General features: G+C 37.2%; 11 protein-coding genes across 11 annotated transcripts; 5 read left to right on the top strand and 6 right to left on the bottom strand.

The window, feature by feature from the left end:
* Window positions 1–42: 42 nt before the first annotated feature.
* C9374_002401 (uncharacterized protein) lies at window positions 43–540 on the bottom strand (the record flags this gene model as incomplete). The annotated part of the gene is made up of 1 exon (XM_044691816.1): window positions 43–540. The coding sequence occupies one exon, from the start codon at window positions 538–540 to the stop codon at window positions 43–45; it is 498 nt and encodes a 165-aa protein (XP_044550649.1).
* A 181-nt stretch (window positions 541–721) lies between these two features.
* C9374_002400 (uncharacterized protein) lies at window positions 722–2,122 on the bottom strand (the record flags this gene model as incomplete). The annotated part of the gene is made up of 2 exons (XM_044691815.1): window positions 722–805; window positions 857–2,122. 2 exons carry the CDS (start codon window positions 2,120–2,122, stop codon window positions 722–724), a joined length of 1,350 nt encoding a protein of 449 aa, XP_044550648.1.
* A 266-nt stretch (window positions 2,123–2,388) lies between these two features.
* C9374_002399 (uncharacterized protein) lies at window positions 2,389–3,788 on the top strand (the record flags this gene model as incomplete). The annotated part of the gene is made up of 2 exons (XM_044691812.1): window positions 2,389–3,194; window positions 3,242–3,788. The coding sequence occupies 2 exons, from the start codon at window positions 2,389–2,391 to the stop codon at window positions 3,786–3,788; spliced, it is 1,353 nt and encodes a 450-aa protein (XP_044550647.1).
* A 65-nt stretch (window positions 3,789–3,853) lies between these two features.
* C9374_002398 (uncharacterized protein) lies at window positions 3,854–4,531 on the bottom strand (the record flags this gene model as incomplete). Its single annotated transcript, XM_044691811.1, has 2 exons — window positions 3,854–4,041; window positions 4,099–4,531. The coding sequence occupies 2 exons, from the start codon at window positions 4,529–4,531 to the stop codon at window positions 3,854–3,856; spliced, it is 621 nt and encodes a 206-aa protein (XP_044550646.1).
* Window positions 4,532–4,663: 132 nt separating this feature from the next.
* C9374_002397 (uncharacterized protein) lies at window positions 4,664–6,019 on the top strand (the record flags this gene model as incomplete). Its single annotated transcript, XM_044691810.1, has 1 exon — window positions 4,664–6,019. One exon carries the CDS (start codon window positions 4,664–4,666, stop codon window positions 6,017–6,019), a length of 1,356 nt encoding a protein of 451 aa, XP_044550645.1.
* An 81-nt stretch (window positions 6,020–6,100) lies between these two features.
* Window positions 6,101–9,970, bottom strand: C9374_002396 (uncharacterized protein; the record flags this gene model as incomplete). Its single annotated transcript, XM_044691809.1, has 7 exons — window positions 6,101–7,228; window positions 7,386–7,979; window positions 8,118–8,477; window positions 8,572–8,671; window positions 8,795–9,331; window positions 9,421–9,560; window positions 9,740–9,970. 7 exons carry the CDS (start codon window positions 9,968–9,970, stop codon window positions 6,101–6,103), a joined length of 3,090 nt encoding a protein of 1,029 aa, XP_044550644.1.
* Window positions 9,971–10,501: 531 nt separating this feature from the next.
* Window positions 10,502–11,703, bottom strand: C9374_002395 (uncharacterized protein; the record flags this gene model as incomplete). Its single annotated transcript, XM_044691808.1, has 2 exons — window positions 10,502–10,723; window positions 10,870–11,703. 2 exons carry the CDS (start codon window positions 11,701–11,703, stop codon window positions 10,502–10,504), a joined length of 1,056 nt encoding a protein of 351 aa, XP_044550643.1.
* A 267-nt stretch (window positions 11,704–11,970) lies between these two features.
* Window positions 11,971–12,859, top strand: C9374_002394 (uncharacterized protein; the record flags this gene model as incomplete). Its single annotated transcript, XM_044691807.1, has 3 exons — window positions 11,971–12,174; window positions 12,257–12,463; window positions 12,563–12,859. 3 exons carry the CDS (start codon window positions 11,971–11,973, stop codon window positions 12,857–12,859), a joined length of 708 nt encoding a protein of 235 aa, XP_044550642.1.
* A 161-nt stretch (window positions 12,860–13,020) lies between these two features.
* On the bottom strand, window positions 13,021–15,544 carry C9374_002393 (uncharacterized protein; the record flags this gene model as incomplete). Its single annotated transcript, XM_044691806.1, has 2 exons — window positions 13,021–15,212; window positions 15,496–15,544. 2 exons carry the CDS (start codon window positions 15,542–15,544, stop codon window positions 13,021–13,023), a joined length of 2,241 nt encoding a protein of 746 aa, XP_044550641.1.
* Window positions 15,545–15,947: 403 nt separating this feature from the next.
* C9374_002392 (uncharacterized protein) lies at window positions 15,948–17,331 on the top strand (the record flags this gene model as incomplete). Its single annotated transcript, XM_044691805.1, has 3 exons — window positions 15,948–16,239; window positions 16,330–16,581; window positions 16,700–17,331. 3 exons carry the CDS (start codon window positions 15,948–15,950, stop codon window positions 17,329–17,331), a joined length of 1,176 nt encoding a protein of 391 aa, XP_044550640.1.
* Window positions 17,332–18,000: 669 nt separating this feature from the next.
* On the top strand, window positions 18,001–19,959 carry C9374_002391 (uncharacterized protein; the record flags this gene model as incomplete). The annotated part of the gene is made up of 1 exon (XM_044691804.1): window positions 18,001–19,959. One exon carries the CDS (start codon window positions 18,001–18,003, stop codon window positions 19,957–19,959), a length of 1,959 nt encoding a protein of 652 aa, XP_044550639.1.
* Window positions 19,960–19,977: the final 18 nt, after the last annotated feature.

The following is a 19,977-nucleotide window of genomic DNA, read 5'->3' as shown; positions in this document are numbered from 1 at the left end:
AGTTTATTGAAATTCAATCCACATACTCACTCGTGAATGTTGTCAACGACTTCGTTTCGTGTTTGCCTCAATGGTACTTTGTAATAATTTGGGATCTGACAAAAACATCAATTCCACTCTTTCCTTATCCTCCTCACTCACAGTTGCTGCAAATACTTTTCTCATAAAATCTCGAACAACCTGACCGTACAGGATGGCATCTTGTTCATGTAAGGTCACCATGTTGCAACGATTCGGAGAACCATGCAATGCATCTTCGGCAAATTCTCCATCATAGAGTGGAACAATTTCTTGTCCTAATTGCTCGTACCACTCGACAATTTGACGTCTCTCATCAAAAGTTAATGAAAGAAACTCTTCTTGTGCCGGTTGAAAATACTCGGAAAGAAGTTGTTCATCTTCTAAAATGAATGAAGGAAATTTCCATGACTTGGACATGCGTTGAGAGAAGATGATGCAATCAACAATCCTATCCGCTTTGATTTTCAATTTTAATGTGTCCACAGTGTTGGTGGGGAGTTCTGAACTGTTTGACGACATTTTTTGTGTGATCGTTTTTAAATAACTGTTGAAAGTGGCATTTTGAAGTCAACTGCTGTGGCCATCAGCAAATCATTGTTGTCGACGAATGACGAATGAGATAGCAACCTTTTCCAACCAAGTAGGGTGATCCATTGCTTTACAAACCAAGGACTGTGATGGGTGGGCAAATCACTCTTACTCAGTGTGTGATTTGGACTCTTTTGGTTTGTGTTTGGAATTGGTGAAGCTTTTCTAGCAGTGATTTTAGCCCAGATCCCATTTGCTTAATAACGAGCATATAGTAACGTAGACTGATGTACAATCCACAACTTACCACTTCTTGATTTTTCATGGAAGCAACAACATTTGGATCGCAATAAAATGCTTCATCGTTCAATAGTTGATCTAACGTCACACTTGTATGTGTTTGAGAGGTTGACGTTTCATGAGCGAGTGACAATGGGAAAATGTCATTCAAAATTTTCCTGAATGAGGCGTATAATACTCTATCCAAATTAATATCTGTGGCAGCTTTGCAAGGTATACCTGTACACATCTCATAGAGAACAAATCCAAATGCTTCAACTGCATTCTTGGCTGTGTTCGTAAATGTATTTCTTGAAAATAATAAAAATTGATCTTCCAAACAACTTAATTTGCATGTATAGGGTACGCTTGAGGAAATATCATTTGACTTTTCAATCAAGATATTCTTTGTAGATAAATGAGTAAATTCAATCCCTATTTGTTGAAGAACTTTTAAGGCACACAATATTTGGCCAGAAAGTTGGCTGATACTATCTGGATCCATGAAAGATTGTATGTTAGGATTTTCTCGCTTCGTTTTTTCCAACAAATCAAATAACGCTCCTTCGCTCATATAAGGAACAAGAGCGAAACACTTTCCTTGGCCGTCTAAATCAATGTGTATCACGTTGAGGATATACGGTGATAATTGACCAAGTCCTGACATAAATTGTAAGAACGCTCTCTTGCAACTTAAATCTGTTATCAATGAAAATGGTTGTTTCGTCGTATTCGTACAAATGATTGTTGCTATAGTATTTGTGGATGATGTATTCTCGCAAAAAACAAAAGTTTTGAAAGCATTGTTTTTGGTATGCGTTTTTTTTGAGTCCAGCAATAATTTCAATGTTTCCTTCTTCTCTACAAGCTCATAATCCGTTGTTCTCAAGAAAAGTTTCACTTGGAACAATAGCTCAGATGACACCGTAAAATTCTCCTCCGAATTTTCCTCGGTTCGTTTTCGAGGTGTAAACAAATTAGAGAAGCCATCAAGCCATGATGAATTTTCTTGATGATGGTTATAGTAACCAGTCAAATTTTTGCTACTGGTTAAAGGCAATGTTTCTTCAAATTCTTCACTGTTTGTAGACGACTGTCGTCGGGATGATGATTTTCTAAATAATCCTCCTGCCAATAACCAAAGAGGTTCGGAGCTTCCATCCCTCCTTCTTCTTCGTGTTAGGAATCTGTAGACCAATAATGAAACGCATAAAGAAAATACCAATATGACAATCAATACTGGTACAATGAATTCGGGCCGCAGCACGAAAGGTAGAGAGCTTGAATTTCCCATTTTTTTGATTCCTTTTTGAACGCGACTGCAAACAAGTTCCAAACCGTAGGGACTTCATAATTCAACCATGAATTGAAATGTTTCCGTAAAAGTATCATGTACCAATGTCAAATTTCGAGCCTGGTGAGATGGTGTTCAAGATGGTTCTTCAAAGGAGTTGAATCAAATAAAGATGGCGCCAAAAATTCGTACAAAAATCAAAAAAAAAATCATCAATTAAGCAATTCCGTTGTTTGGATCATCATTGATTTTGCTTCTTATCGGAAATGATGCTGAGCAATAGCAGTAATGAAGGCATGCAAATGGGGGAGAATGTTTCATCAAGTAGTTTTGGAGAGGTTGATTTATCCTCCCTAAACGAAGAGCAACAACAATTGCTTGCCAAAGAACTCATCAGAAATACACCGGAATATAAAGCAGCATGGGAGTTGGAGCTTTGGAAGAAGCGAGAAAAACAAGTGTTCAAAAAACAATTGGAACAAAAAGAACAGATGCATCTTCAGAAGGTGGAAGCAGCCCTGAGGGAGGAATACTCAAAAAAGGACAAACAATTAACAGATCAAAGGGAGATGTTAAAACAAAAAGAAATGAAGTATACACAAGCTTTGGAGGATATGGAAAAGAGGGAAAAACAACTCATACAAGTCGAGCAAGAACTAAGAAGAAGGAAAACAGAGCTTGAAAGTGATTACGCTCGAAAATTAGAACATATGGAACATGTGATCAAGATGGAAAAGGAATCTTTCCAGCATCGATTACAACTTGAAACGATCAAAAATCAGGAGTTACAGAAACGAATTGATCAACAGCTGTCACACGATGTTATGGAGCTGAATGAAAAAATTACCAAACTCCAAGTTGAAAATGAATCTTTGGAATCAAAACTTCATGAAACAACAAACTCCAAGCAAAGCTACAAGCTGCAATGGAAAAAGGTGACAGAGGAGTTACAGAGAGCCAAAAAGAAACATGAGGCTGAACTAAGGAAGCTTCATCAGCAAGTCATGGCCTTACATCAACTTCAACAACAAGTCACCCCATCCGTTAATCCTACATCTCCCTTTCAATATCCGTATGGAACTCCTATGGCCCTCCACCAACTTTTCCATCGATGCATAGTTCTGCCTACACTACTAACCCTGTATATTACGACTCCAACCTGCTTAATCACCATCCTTTGGGATCAACGCCGCCAAGGATATCCTCTGAGAAACATGAAGATGAAGTCAATACTCTCAAAACGCTGATATCTGATTTAATCAAAAAGGAAGAGCGAGATCAGAAAAAACAAGACAAACAACTCAACACTTCCTCCTCAAGTTCTTCTTCTGGCGAAGATTCTAGAAACTCCTCTCCGTCGCCTCCAAGAAAGAAAAGAGAAGTGTCCTCATCAAAAAAGACAAGGTCAACACCACAAGATTCATCTCCTTTGTTGGATGGCTCCTACGAACAAGCAGATAAGGACAATAATAATGAAACGCAAGATATTTCATTGGATGCACAGACTTTTTCAAACTCGTCACCGTCCAATCCATTTAAAGAAGATTCGAGAAGTAAGGAAGTGAATCGTTTACTAAGGGAAAAAGCAAGACTGTTAAAATCAGGAATATACAATGAGAACAGTGATATAATTTTGGAGATTGATAAGAAAATTCAATCGCTGTAAAATAAATATCTATATTTGATTAATACAAGAAACTTATAATACTATATTCATTAACAACTCAATCATTATTCTTCAACTGTTTCGACCATAGGTTTGTTTGGGTTGTTGTCAAGGATCCATCGAGCAAGCCAGTCAATTGGATTTTCAGGTTTCTCTTTGGCTAATTTCGTTAATCCTTCAATGAGATAGGATTGAAGACGGTCTTGAATGTACGTGTTTCCTTCAACATTTGTCAGAATTGGATCAGTATTTACTATTTATGGCAACAGGATACATATTTCAAAAACGTATGCTAAAGTAAAGTACTTACTGTTGGGATAGAAGAATTTAATTTCTCGTCGAGCACTCTCTGGGTCAGAACTACCGTGACAAGCATTATAAGTTTTGTTTGTTCCATACAATGCTCTCAAACATCGTGGGTTTGAAATTTTTGCTAATTCAACATCTGTTGGTCCGATCAATTCTCGCCATGCCTGAACAGCATTGTATTTTGCCAAAACTAGTACTATCAATGGTCCACTCGAAATATATTCCACTAATTTCGGAAAGAACTCCTTTCCTTCATGCTCTCGGTAAAACATTTGGACCTTTTCCTCTGGTAAATGCATTTTGTCCCACCTCACAATTGTAAATCCCTCATCAACAATCCGTTCCATTATTTCCTCTTCATATCCCTTTGCAACTGCTTCAGGTTTTATCAGAGCCAGAGTTTTTTGTATTTGTCGTCGTGCATCAAATTCCATTGTTGTTGTTTCAATATTTTTTTTGTTTTTCAAGAGAGGGAAATCGATTACGAATGCACCCTCCCGCTCTTTTCCAACCGAAAACCGTTTCCCGCTTCCTGCAGATGTTGGAATAAAATTCACATAAAAAAAATGACCCACTCCGACGAAGCAGAAGAATCATCGCCATTGTTTCTTCTATCATCAACGAGCACATCCGTGTCAGATCCTTCTCCCGAATTATTCAAACGACCACAAATAAATATTCAAGAAAGCGATTCCGAAGTAGAGGCAACTGATGAAGACGATGATGATCATGATGAAGATGTCGAAATTCCAGATGCAAATTCCTATGAAGAAGAACGAAAGAGAAATATTGAAAGAAACAAAATGTTACTGGCAAATCTTGGGCTTGAGAAGGGTCTGTTACCAAAATCCGAAAGCGCAACACAAAGTTCTTCTTCCAAGAAAAGAAAATCAGTCGATTCTACAACCGAAACAAGAAGATCTACTAGACTTTCTAACAAGCCAAAACAGACCTACAATTATTCCAAAATCGAAAAAGAGCAACAGAGATTAAGAAAGGAACAAGAACGAATCATGCGTGAAGAAAAGTTGAGACAAAAAGAAGAAGAGAAAAAACGAAAAAAGTATTATAGTAGAAGAAACAATGATTCTGATGACGATTCTGATGATTCCAACTTTGTCACAACAAATTCCTTTGATGGAAATGGTCAAAGAAGAAGCGGACGATTAAGGAACAAGGACAAAATTGACTATGCCAATATTGAAAAGAAATATTCAGAAGTGGACCTGGACACAGAAGATAACATTTCAAAGACCACTACGAAATCTCAACAGAAAAAGAAAAAGCGTAAAACATCATCTTCGGACGACGACATGTTTAGTGAGTGTGAGAATGTAGTCGTTACCTTTTCAACTGTGAAGAATATTAAGGAACTGATTGAAATGGTCACTATTCTCAAAGGGCAAGTGAAGATGGATGTCAAGGACTTGTCTAAAGTTACTCATATTGTTTGTGACGAATACAAACGAACTCTGAAAACCATGACTTGCATTATTCGTGGCTGTCACGTTGTTACTTCAGAATGGTTGAGGGCGTCAGAGCGTAAAAATGGATTCTTGAACGAAAAAGATTTTGTGCTGTCGTGTGGACATGACTTGTTAGAGTCACAACGAAGAGCGTTAGAACAACCAATATTTACAAATCTCAATTTTTATATTGATCCAAAAACAAACAATGCAGAAATTCAAACTCAACTTATCGAGTTTGGAGGAGGTAACGTGATAGACATTGACATTCTCAAATCAAAAGTCGAAGAGAGCGAAGATCTTGACTCTCTGATTGTGATTGGAGACAGCGAACATTTAGCTGAACTGAAAGAAGAATTGAAAGAGTTAAACCTTCCCGATTCTGCATTCCAAACTCCAGAGTTTGTGTATGCATCAGCAGTAACTCAAACACTTGAGTGGAATGTAGCTCAGTGAAATCTGTTTATGTTCTACATGTGCCTAACAGATCATCATTGTTAATGAGAGAGTTTCGGTGTGATATTAACACAGTTATATTTATTCATTTTTCTTGGTCGATTTGACTGTTGTAGAGTTCTTTGGTACAATAAAATTCCTTCCAATAAATTTCAATGCTTCATCAATCAACAAGACAGGTAACGAGGCAGCAATGACAATTTGCCATTCATGCCAACTAATAGGATAGACATTAAATAGAACATTCAATCCAGGAACGTATAAAATCAAACAATGAATGGCCATACTCAACACCACAGACATGATCAAATAAATATTTCTTGTTGGAGAATTCACAAAGATACTATCATACTCGGAAATGGCACACAAAGCATTCAACATTTCAATAAAAACTAAAATAGAAAGAGAAATGGTGGAAGGTCTTGCCAAATTCTCTCGATCAAACAATGCACAATTCACAGAACTAGTCACAGGATCACATTTTCCAAAATTCACCAAATCATGATAACTAATTTGAGGTCCTTCATGGAAATACACAAAGTAATAAATATATCCCAATACTGTGCTCACTCCAATATAAGTTCCAACAATTAAATATCTTGTAAATTGCCATGCATTGACAAGGGGTTCATTGGGATTTCTTGGTTTTTCTTTCATAATATTAGGAGAACCTGGATTAAGACCAATACTGTTGGCAGGTAATCCATCTGTCACTAAATTACAAAATAATAATTGAATGGTATTCAAATGTTCTGGAATTCCAATCAATGATGCAAAGAAAATGGAAATAACTTCTCCAATATTTGACGAAATGAGATATCTAATAAATTGTTTCGTATTGTTAAAAATCACTCTTCCTTCTTCAATCGCTGCTACAATTGAACAAAAGTTATCATCTTGTAAAATCATCTTTCCACTCGAACGTGCAACTTGCGTTCCAGAACCCATAGCAATACCAATATTACTGTATTTCAATGCAACGGCATCATTGGTACCATCTCCAGTCATGGCTACGACTAGTCCTTGTTCTTGAATGAGACGAACAACGTCGAGTTTGTGTTGAGGTTCGACACGAGAGAACAGTCTTACAGTTTGAATGACTTGACGTTTACGTTCGAGAGGCATTTCTTCAAATTCTTTTCCTGTGAAGGAGAGATTTTGTTCAGTCAAGGAAATGGATTCATCAATGTCATTGAATAGTCCAATACCCTAAATAGAATGAAAGTTTTCCATTGGTTTAGGTGTGTGTGTATGAATAAATTGACACAAGTGTGACATGAACGTTTCCAATCGTTTACGTATGTGTGTGTATATATATATATATAAAAATGAACAAATGGACAAGTGTGACACTATAAAAACTTACCTTACAAATCGCTTCAGCAGTATTCTTATTATCTCCTGTAATCACAATCACTCTAATACCAGCTTCTCTACATGTTTGAATCGCTCCTTTCACTTCTGGTCTTGCAGGATCAATCAAACCACACACCGATGTTAAGATCATATTCGATTCAATCTTGTCAAACGTCTCTGGATCAGAAATGTCCTTCTTGGACAAATTCTTTTCAACAAAGGCAGTTGCCAAACATCTGAGTGCCAACTTGTCTGATAAATTCTCTCGAATATGATTAATTAATTTAGTTTTCATATTCTCTGTTAATGGAATGATTTTTCCAGATGAATTAATGAACACTCTGTCACATCGAGCAATGACATTTTCATACGCTCCTTTACAGAATAAAATTCCTTCCTTGACATAGACAGACATACTCTTTCTGGATCTTGTAAATTCGAGAGTAAATTCTTTGTTATATTTTTCTCTCCAATATTTGGAATATTGATTGAAACGAATGGATAAATCACTCGATTCAGAAATTCCACATTCCTTTGGAGCTTTGATTTTCTCTGAAAGAACGAGTAATGCAGCTTCAGTTGGCTCACCTGAAACTTCAACATCCTATTTTCATACCAAAGGAAAAAGAACAAGAATTCATACCAAAGGAAAAAGAACACGAATTCATACCAAATGTAAAAGAACACAAGTTGTTGAATATCCTTTGGTTCGTTCATATTAAAATTCAAAATTCCTCCTTACCTTCTTCTCTGCATTATAAATAAGTGAAGAATCATTACAGAGAGAGCAAACTTTTGAAGTTTCAATCAAACTCTTCGATATGAATGGATCAGAGAGTGGAGAATCATTTAAGAGAATTTTTCCATTGGCATTGAATTGTGAATTCTCAACAGTGTATTCATTCAATTGAACATTTTCTCCGACAATGTTTTCAACGGTGACCACTCGACAGACAGACATTTTGTTTGTGGTCAAAGTACCAGTTTTGTCACTACAAATCACACTGCATGCTCCTAATGTTTCTACTGCAGGAAGTGATCGAACAATTGCATTTCTTTTGGCCATTCTTTGAGCTCCAATAGAAAATGTCATTACAATGACCTTTTTGATGTTTCATAAGTATATTATTCACATCATATGAAATAGTTTTTCACAGATGTTCAGATATTTCAACAAGTTTCAAAAAAAAACATACTGTTGGTAAACCTTCTGGAATTGCAGCAACTGCCAAAGCAATACTATATTTCAAATAATAAATAGCTCCACGAATCCAAGAACCACCAAACATTGGGTCACTAATATGATCATACCATTCACACCAATAGATGATAACAAATACGTCAAATAGATCACAACAAATAATAATGTCACACACGTTGGCCACATAACAAATAATAATATCACACAAAAACACATACCTAAAATGTGGAATGTTCATACAGAACACAATGGCACAAATAATACCAACACCAATAGTCAATTGATGACCAAATTGATCCAAATTCTTTTGAAGCGGAGTCTTTTCACTATGGTCAGCTTGTTCTTCTTGTTCTTCACTCTTCTTCTTCTTATTCGACAAACTGGTTGAAATTTTACCCATTTCTGTCTTGGTTCCAGTTTGTGTGACAATTGCCAAAGCTTTTCCATAAACCACCAAAGTTCCAGAGAAGACCATATTTGTTTTTCCTTGTAGTTCAATCTTTTCTTGTTTGACAGGTTCTGGATCTTTCATGACACTCACAGATTCTCCAGTCAAAGCACTCTGATCGACTTTAATCGTTGTCGAATCGAGACTAATGATTCGAGCATCGGCTGGAACCGTATATCCCACATTGATTTTAATGAGATCACCAGGAACAAGTTCAACCGCATCAATTTCCTTCACATTTCCATCTCGAATGACAATGGCACGATTGGCTTCGTATTGTTTCAATGCTTCAATGGCTTTCTCAGCACTATGTCAACCATCATCAAATGACAAGTATCATCACGAGAGACACGTAAGAAATTCTCTTATCGAAGAATATAGATTGAAAAAACAAACCTTGATTCTTGTTTCACACCAATATAAGCATTCACAGCCAAAACAATCACAATGACAAGTGGTTCAATAAAAGTACCCCAAGTAATTTCTTCTTCGAAACAAGCAAATACAAATGAAATTAAAGCACTTCCTAGAAGAATCTAAAACAGTCGAGTCGATCGTTGATGATGACGATGACGATGGCGATTATTCACATCAAAAACCCGATCGTCGATGATCATCCATTCAATCATCAAATTCCAATCAAAGACGTCATCATCATGATTGAATATATTCATCCATATGTTGAATATATATATATATTTGAAAAACCACTTACTTTGACAAGAACATCATCAAATTGTTTCAATACTAGCTTCCATAATGGAGTTCCTTCTTCCACTGGACATTCATTACGACCATAGAGTTTCAAATTAGTTTCACACTGTTGCTGAGTGAGACCAGTACGAACACTCTCGACACCGAACAAGGACAAGACTTGATCCGTCGAGAGAGTGTGAAAGGGAGTGTTCAAGAAGGATCCTGATGATGACGACGGAACACTGGCCATTGTGTGTCGTCTCTCTCAATGGTTGGTTATTGTTATTGAGTTAAAACGAGTGATCTCTCGTTGATATTGAAATAGAGTGTTGGAAGAAGAAGAAACGACTTGTAACGCTTTTTTTGTGTTCCAGGAAGAGTGCTCCCTTGTGGAAATGAACTCGACATGTTGTGTGACAGTACCATTTTGAGTGAGTGTCAAAAAGGGTTTTGAAAATTTGACAATGTATCTCTTACAAATTTCGTTTGTGTTAATAATGGTCATTTATGGTCATTTGAGTGATCGTTAATTTTGAAAAGACGAGGACACCTTACTTATTTGCCAATTGATTGAGGGTTATTCAAGCAAAAATATATTGAGACATTAATGGCCAAACTAAATACTTCTCATGAAGATGCACCTTTAGCAAAGAGTTGTTCGTCACGACGGTCAATTGTTGAGGTGTTGACAGAATTTAAATATTTTCCTTTATAAATATTTATTTAAATTATCAAAAAAGATGACAATGTGAGGAAATAAAACTTGGACACTGTTTAACATTCACTTTTTGTCCCATTGATTGAGATACGAAGAAACATAGGCAAATGCAATCATTGAGACACCATTGGCCAAACTACTCCTCATAGACGCAGGAACAATTCCTCTGAAAAATCCTCTCACACCAAGTGTCTTTCCCACAATGGATAATCTCTGGAAAACTCCTAATTTTTCATCTGGTCTCATGGATTGAATTTGACTTTTAATGACATCCAATGGGAAGACCTGTGTTTTGGATTCAAATGATGATTCCAATCATCGATAACAATAGTATTAATTTTTGATTTTGGAAATCGTAAAAATATAATGTAAATGATTATCATATTGATTTTCCACTATTAATAAATAACAAATAATCTTTTCAAACATACCAACCACCATGCCAACGTTGCACAAACTCCACCAGTGAAAAAAGGTGACAATTTTTTAAATTCAAAATGTGAACCTTTTGCTTGTTCTCGTTCTTCATCAGATTTCAATGATGCCAATTGTTGTCTCACTTGTAAATTTCTATATTCTTGTGTGAAAAAATCAACAAACACAAAGAATGTTCCCAATAAGAACATGTTTCTCAATAATGTTGCTGTAAATCCACGATAAACTTCCAATAACTTCCAAGGCTGATCGGTTTGTCTTCTCACTTTTAGATACTCTACTGGAGTTTCCACAATTGCACGAGCTGCTCCTCCAAAACAACCTGCCACAAACATTTCAGGATGAAGTACGAATCGTTTCTCTTCCAAAACGTTTAAATTTTCTTTTCTAAAATCATTGTTTGACATGAGATGATGGTCCATAATATAACTTAATGCCATAGCATAACCACCAAATTGTAAACTTCTCAAAATTGATGCAGTAACCAATGGAGGGAGAGAACCTCTGTAAAATCCCCAAAAACCATGCTTGTTATAAATTGATTTAATCACTCCCAAAGTAGTTGCATTGTGTTGATTGATGGTTGATGTCGATTGCATAATTGTTTTAATCGTATCTAACGGCTGACCAACAGCCACGGAAGTACATCCATAAACTGCTCCCGATATGAAAGAAACAATCGGAGAAGATTGAACCAGAAATGATTTTGTATTGTCTTGTTTTGGAGGAGCTTGCAATGATGTCATCTTTGATTCGTTCAAATTCACGGCTGCCGCAACATTTGATGACGATGACACCGAAGGAGAGGAAGCTCCTGTTTGTGAGGACATTTTTTTTTCGGGATTCTCCGAGACCAACAATTGTTGAAAGATACTTTTGTAATGAAATGATATTTGAAACCCTCTTTTTGCAAATACCAGTTTCCATTCAGCAAAATCCCAATGAAATCAAGGTTAGAAATAAAAGTTGAATCTGTATTAGAATTCAAAAATTCATTTTTCTTAGTAAATACATTTTCCATAATTAATCTCTAGTTTGGAATTTGTTGCAACTACCACAACAACCAATCTTGTTGCAGCAACAACTCGACACAAAAAATGGCTTGGAGATGCAGCGGAACGACCAACCACGAGTTGGTTTCAAAACTCGCAAAAGCAAAACTCATCACAAATCCTCTGATTAAACAAGCAATGGAAGCAACAGATCGTGCATTATATTGTAGAACTGCATGGGTTCCGTACGCTTATGAAGATAGACCGCTTCCGATCAGTGAAGAAGCAACCATTTCTGCTCCGCATATGGTATGTTTGTAACGAAATCTGTTGTAATCTTGTTATTAATATTGTGTGAATATTAATGATCAATATTTGAATCATTGAAAAGCATGCCTATGCGTTACAACTGTTGGAAGATCACCTCAAACCTGGAAATCGTGTATTGGATGTTGGTAGCGGAAGTGGTTATTTGTTAGCTTGCATGGCTGAAATGCTAGTACCAGATCCAGAGAATATTGTACCAAACACCAAAGTTGTGGGTATTGAATATGTAGAAGAAGTCTATGCATTTGGAAAGAATAATATTGAACAAAAAGTAAGTTATTCAAACATTAATGAAACCAATAGTTGTCATGTTATCATATAAATCATATCTTACAACATTATTAATACGTACGACCTTGTCATCTCTTAGAGTGAAAGAATGAAACGACTTGTCCAGAAAGGTGTTATAGAATTAATTCGAGGGGATGGTTGGAAGGGATATCCTCAGAGCGGTCCTTATCACGCCATTCACGTGGGAGCAGCCGCAGCCACACTCCCTCAAGCACTCGTGGAACAATTAGCTCCTGGTGGACGCATGGTCATTCCTGTTGGTGAATGGTCTCAAGATTTGATGGTCATTGATAAAGATGTGAATGGTAAAGTCAAAAAGCAATCCGTAATGGGTGTAATGTATGTTCCCTTAGTCAACCCAAACCAGTCACAATAGTGACTATGTCAATCAAGAACGGACATGAAATGTTTGACCCGAACGTGACGACCATCGTTGATAACTCAAACATTACTGTAAACATTACAACAAAAATTGTACTTATTATTATAACAAGTTGAAACAATACAACATGAAATTGTACTTAAATAAATTAAGAATCACCTTCTTGGTGCTAAATCAGATAAAGCTCTTGCAGCAGAAAATGAATTTCGGTTTCTTCTGTACATTGGATGGTTTTTCACAAGCAACAAGTGTTCAAGTCTCTTTACAATGGTTTCAGCTTCCACAGCTGTTCTAGCTTCATAATATAATGTTTCATCCTCGAAAGCAAGAGTGAAACATTTTGGATTTGCAGGATCACATTCAACAGTCTTGAGACTAGTAATGGGCCTCTTTGGATGTTTTGTGGATTTATGGCTTTGAAATCCAAGGAATGTGGAAGCTGGCTTGCTGTTATAAATATTTTCAGAGTCAAAGCTAAGAATTCTCTCTTGCCTTGATCCAAACTTGTTTGTCTTAATGACATGATATACATTTTCAGTACTGTCATAGGGTGTCATGAATGGAATGACGTATGCAGGTGGTGACCCGACTCCAGCCAAGCTGGATTGATTTGGAGATCCTGAAAGATCCTTGTTTGGTGTTAACTCAAAATCGTTTTCATAGGGTGCCGTTCTTACAAGTACTACTCTTTCAATCAAGCTTCCTAACGAATACAGTGTTTTGTCTCTATGGTTTTTGCTAATTTCTCGCTCGACATTGTCTCGTCCAATGTAACGTAAAGTGTACTTTTTAGCGTTAAGTGAAAAACGTTGACAAAGTACTTTTTGAAGATCTTTGAGCAATAATTCTGGAGATACTGGTACAAGTTTGAAAAAATTTCGTGGAGTATTGGCTGATGATGACATTGCTGTTGTAAATAAATTTGGATTGGGATTTGATGAAATGGGAGTTGAGCATGAATGGTTTGTTGGGGGTAAATATACTTGTAATCTAATATCTTCCAAATTGAATTTTGTGAAAACTTCATCACCTCCGAACTTGATATTGAGCTCCTTTCTATTTTTGTTGTTAGAAGAGCTTTCGTCATCAGTTGCAAGCGATCCACTCGATGAAACTGGTTGAAAGTCTCTGTCATAGACAAGCACTAGTTTTTCATTTCCTAATTGTTCAATAACTGTTTTGTCCTTTGTTAATGTTGGCCAGCTGAGATCTGGAAGTCCATCTTCCTCTGCGACTCTCAATTGATAAGCTCTATCATCATTCGAAATGGGTTCTAGATCAGTTTCTCTTCGGTATAACTCGAGAGCTTTTCGAATCAAATCAGTTGGTGTAAATGTAAGTGATGATCCAGATCCGCTATGTGCAGAAATGGTAGGTATTGGCACATTGACCTTGTGGACACCACCTCGTTTATGAGGAACAAATGTGGCAATGTATCTCACCAGAGGACTTGTGGTAGGTCTGTATTCTTGGAGCATTCCATTTCCAAGAGCAGGATTTCTCCTTGGTTTTAATTCTATAGTTAAGAGAGAATCAAGATTTTGTGTGACAGGCTGTTGTTTAGGTTTTGATTGATTGGAAGAATTGGAAGGGAAAACTTTGTGGAATAGCGAGTCATTAGTGTGTTGATTTGTTGACGTGACGTTCGTGTTGTTGGAAGTAGCTTGTGACATGTTTTGCTGAGTAAGTTTGGGTGGAGCACCACCACGAGTTGAAGCATCATCAGCTGCCGCAGGACTTATGGGCTCGTCCTCGCTCACAGCTCCCTCCTCTCCTGTTGCATTTTGATCTGTTCGTTCTCTTCTTGGTGTTGTGGCTCCTCTTGGTGTCGTGGTTCCACCTCGGGGTGTGGTCGTAGCGCCTCGGGGTGTGGTATTTGCTGTTGTATTGGAAGGCATATTTGCCAAAGGAAGTTGAAGATTGAATTTGTTGGGAGAAGTGACACCTGCATTGGATGCTTGTGATTGTTGCTGCTGTTGTTCAATGTGTTTCTTATGTTGCATCAACAGTAATTCGTAATCCATCAAGTCAAATGTGTCTGGGGGTGTAAAGGAAGTGGAGATGTTCTGGCCATATCGATTGTACGCTTGTTGTGGTTGATACATCATCATGTTGTCAAGATCGTTTTGAGTACCCGTCCCAAAACTTCTCGTACGGAAATGGCTTGCTGTTGAGCCTGCTCTTGGGTTGAGTTGTGTGTTGAGTTGTGTGGTAGAAGACCCGTTGTTGGTTCGGGTGAGAGGAAATGGAGGTTTGTTGTTGGAGAGCTGGGTATTGATGGTGGGATTATTGTTGGAAGTGGAAGTAGAGGTTGTTGCTATTTTAAAGGAAGATGAAGAGGATATGCCTGTTGTTTTCAAATTTGGTCAAGTGGTACCATAGAATTTAAATAATTAACCATCATGATATGACAACCATATTTGATCCGATATCAAAGAATAAATCAAAATAAATATCCATCGTTATCATCCATGTATTTGTTCAATATCATCATCATTGAATTGATCCGTTATGATTCATACATTGTTGTACGTTCATCATTTCCATGATCATCACCAAGAAAAGAATATTATGCCAAAATAATAAAACGATCGTAAAAATCATATTCTCATCATCAAGACCAATCATACCTCCATTTGGATTTCCCTGTTGCTGTTGTTGATTATTATTCAAAAGCATTTGGTCATGTATCCGAGGGAGAACCGTCCTTTTGGTTTCCTTGAAGTTTGGCTTTTTGAAGTTTAGCATTTTTGTTTTGGAACTCGAGAGATGACAAAGTGATCACATGTCATTCTCAATCGTGTGCATCTTCCTAAGGTGAGGAGTTAGAAAAACAGTAAAGACCTCTATTTTCGAAACATTAATCATATAGTTCAGTGTATTCCATCCCATTCATTTAAGTTTCCAATAGCAACACGGACGAACCATTTTACTCTCCGTTCCTTTGCAATTCGACGTTGAGCGCCTTAAGAGGAGCTTTTTATTTCATCTCGAAAATGCGCACGCTTCATTTTTCACTCATCAAAAAAATTCCTTTATTGATTGTCGTTCGATTCAAACAATTCATTTTCCGAGTATTATCATGAAAGCACAAATCATTGAAGATTATTGTGAGGAACCTAATTTTATTCTTCGTGACGATGTTCCCATTCCCGAGCCAAAAGACAATGAGATTTTGGTCAAATTAAAAACAGCTTCCGTAAATCCTGTCGATTACAAGATGAGAGAAGGTGCAATGAAAATGTTGTCAAGTTTGCAATTCCCATGTATTTTAGGTAAAGACGGAAGTGGAGTTGTTGAGAAGATTGGATCCAAGATCACAAGATTTAAAGTTGGCGATGAAGTTTGTGGTTATTTAACACAAAAGAGAACAGGTAAGTGGATGAAACAATCCTTTCACTGATGATCTCTCTCCTCAATATCTGAACAAATGGTCATCATTTTCATGTCAACAACATCCATAGGTTCCTATGCTGAATATGCTTGCTATGAAGAAGACGAAATTGTACTAAAACCTTCAGAAATGACTTTCCAACAAGCATGTGCTTTTCCACTCGTTGGTGGTACCATTATGGAAATGTATCGAAGACATCCTGCTATTGGAGAAGTGTTAGATCGGGAAGGACAATTGGCATTTAAGGAACATCGAATTTCAGATCCTCTCAGTGATGAGAATAAGAAAGAAATGAGAATTTTAGTTATTGGAGCCTCAGGAGGTAAGTGTTTCAAGAGTGAACGAGAGGAATCATTGGACAACGTTTAACTTTGAATATGTGTGTGTATGTTTGTGATGGAACGTATTGTGGTATTTGCAATTTCCATTGATGATGTTAGGTACTGGTTCTGTAGCTGTATTGTTTGCAAAAACATTTCTCCATCGATATTTCAACACCAAGGTCTATGCCGTGTGTTCAGAAAGGAATTCACAGTTTGTCAAGTCATTGGGAGCTGATGGTATTATTGACTATACCAAATCCTCAGCTAAGGCTGGATCTCACACCACACACAAATCTGATTCCTCAGAATTACCAAGTATTTGTCAACTCTTGAAAACCAATTACGATATCAATTATGTCGATTTGGTTCTTGATTGTGTTGGAGGTTATTACTACTATGATGATGTCTGTCATAATTCATCATGTAAAGATGCGAACCCATATTGTGTGTTTACGACCATTTCCCCACCCACAGAACCACAAATGACATTGACCAATATTTTGAAAGTTGGATCGTTTCTTGCAATGAACAAATTGAGATCCTTCTCATCCTGCTATCCAAAATTCCATTTCATCATGTTGGATCGAAATGTTAAGGATTTGAATTTACTCATGAATCATGCACTCTTAGAGAATAGAGCCTTTGAGAAAATTCCTTTAATTCCTTTCAATCTTTCCATGATTAAGGAAGCACAGTTGCAAATGGAATCTCAACGAACAGTTGGAAAAATTGTCATTGACATTCAATAGATTAAATTGTTATTATTTAAGGAAATATAGATAGTACCTGTTGTTGATTGAAAATGAGATTGAAAAGAGTGAGCTGCCTGTGATGTTTTGAATATTTATCCATCTTCCTATTAAGATGGTGTATCTTGTCCAATGTGATGAATAATATTAGTGTTCACCAATACATGTATTGATGTAAAGTTCTTAATCAGGAAAACTAGATAGGATGCATAAGCCACCAGCTTAGTGAATTACCCTTTTCACTTGATCAATCAAAACGAACGCGACTATCTTGTTTTCTAAAAGTGTCAAATTCTAAAATTTCAAGACCCACCTCACCTTCGTATCATCCAATTGCCATGCCTCAACTTCGACCTACTATTCATGTTGTCTGGGTATGATTCAGTTATAATTATCCACTCTTCCTTTTTTCAACATGTTGCTAAAAACGGCCTTCGTGAGAAATTATTTGAACTCGGTGTCTTTCATCGGAGTCTGAAACACACGTTGAAAAAACAGCAAGAACGACAACAAGTCTCTCCGAATACTGTTAGTGCTTGAAAGTACTTTCAATCGTTACCTTGTATTTCAATTGAGTCGTCTACAAAACCTGAGCTTGTTGGAATAATATCACTATTTACTCTCTTGTTATTATAATTTATTTCCAAATCATACAAACACATTGATACAATGACACCAAAACCGCTCCAAGACTATGAACAGGATATGGATGATTTTCCAGTGAATCCCTATGATGATAATGCCTCTTCGGACGGCGCTGGCTTGGTTTTCATGTCGGAGCATCACCACAATACTCGTGATGGCATCAAACCTTCTAGAAACAAGTTTGATGTTCCTGAAACCGCAGGTGGTAGTGTTGATGGTAGTGATGATGATGATGCAGGCATGAATGAAATTGCCCTGGCCGATGAAGAAGACTCCTTTACCAAGACTTCGGGTGACCCTTTGAAATCTGCATCGGGATCAGCAAGCCAAACCTCTTCTTCATCATCAAACACCACACCTACCAAATGGTTCCAATCACTGCCAACCAAACTGAAAGAGAATTTGCAAAAACTCAAAGCCGTACTTTTAACCAATGCCTTCTTACAAACCATGTTATTGAATTTCTCGATTACGTCATTTTGTATCGGTGCCTCGTGCGTCGGTTCATTGATCAACGTATTTGCCAAACAAACTGGAACTACCAAAGAGCAAGTTGGAATTGTTTTTACCATTAGAGGTATTGGTTCACTTGTCACAACAATCATTGGTGGCCTTGTAATGGATGCAATTAGGAAATTTATCGACAAAAAGATTAAGGATCAAAACAGAAAAAATCTCTACGAAACACTCACAATTTATAGTTTATTAATTGTCTCAATTTTGGTTATGGCTTTCTCACTTGTTTTAATGCCTTTTGGATCCTCACTTTGGTCATTATGCATTATTTTCTTCATATTTGGAGTTGGAAGTGGCTATTTAGGTATTTGTGCACAAGCTTTATTGTTTACCATTTGGTCAGCTATGAAAATTGATGTGTCTCCATTTTCACAACTTTTTCACTTCAGTGCTGGAATTGGCCTGTTTTTGGGCCCTACTGTGGTTATGACTGTGAACGCTTTGCTGGGAATTGATAACTCCAAATTGGTTGTTGTAGATCAAAGCGAAACCATGACAAAGTTAAACTCTATTTTTGAACATTTGGAAAATGGAACCTCCCTCCTCACCAATGGCACAACTTCCAATGGCTTTATTGAAGGAACCTCAATTTCCAAGTCAGTCATTGGAACCAATGCCGTCATTTGTGGATTCTTCTTGGTTTCCATCTTATTCTTTTTAGGATTCATGCTTTACCTGTGGATTAAGAGAGACGAAAAATATGAAAAACCTCAGAAGTTGGTCGAAAAGGAACTCAAGAATATCAATGATGACGAGGAACAAGGAGCAGGACTTTCATCCCACGAAAGTATTGATGAAATTCACAAACATGCAGCTGAGTCAAGCCCGGTCACTAAACCAACCACTTCAAGCCGGTCTGAATTTATGATCAAACTCACTGCCACCATTTTGGTTGCTCTAGCTCTTCTCAACTATTGCAGTGCTGAGGGTACCTACGGAAATGTGCTGTACAGCTACATGACATCCACAAAATTACTGGACGATCCTGAAGCCAACATGTTGACATCTGGTGTTTGGCTCTTGTTTGCCATTGGAAGAGGTGTTGCTATTCCAATTTCTTACTTTGTTCCACCTTTTATCATGTTAGTCATTGACATGATTGGTGTCACAGCTTCCATCAGCATGTTCTGGATTTTCTCAGACAATGTGACAGTCATGTGTGTCTCAAGCTTGATCTATGGCTTCTCCATTGCATCCATGTATCCAACGACAATTGCCATTCCTGCGTCCGTTCTCAAACTTGAAATTACTGGTATGATGACCAGTTTAATGGTTCTTGGCGGCTCCACAGGAGCTATGGTTGGTCCTAGTGCCACACTTGCTCTCTTCCGGACCATTGGACCAAAAACACTTTTTGGAACAGTTACCTTAAACATGATTTGTTTGGCAGCTCTCTTTGTTGCCCTCTTTGTTTTTGGTAAAGTTCTCAATAGATGGAAGAATGCAAAGACTCTCTCATCATCTTAAGATCACTTTATTCATCTC

The sequence above is a fragment of the Naegleria lovaniensis genome (assembly GCF_003324165.1).
Source record: "Naegleria lovaniensis strain ATCC 30569 chromosome Unknown tig015, whole genome shotgun sequence".
In the NCBI taxonomy this organism is placed as follows: domain Eukaryota; phylum Heterolobosea; class Eutetramitea; order Acrasida; family Naegleriidae; genus Naegleria; species Naegleria lovaniensis.
Note: the sequence above shows the minus strand (reverse complement) of the source record. Positions and strands in the feature narration are given on the sequence as shown.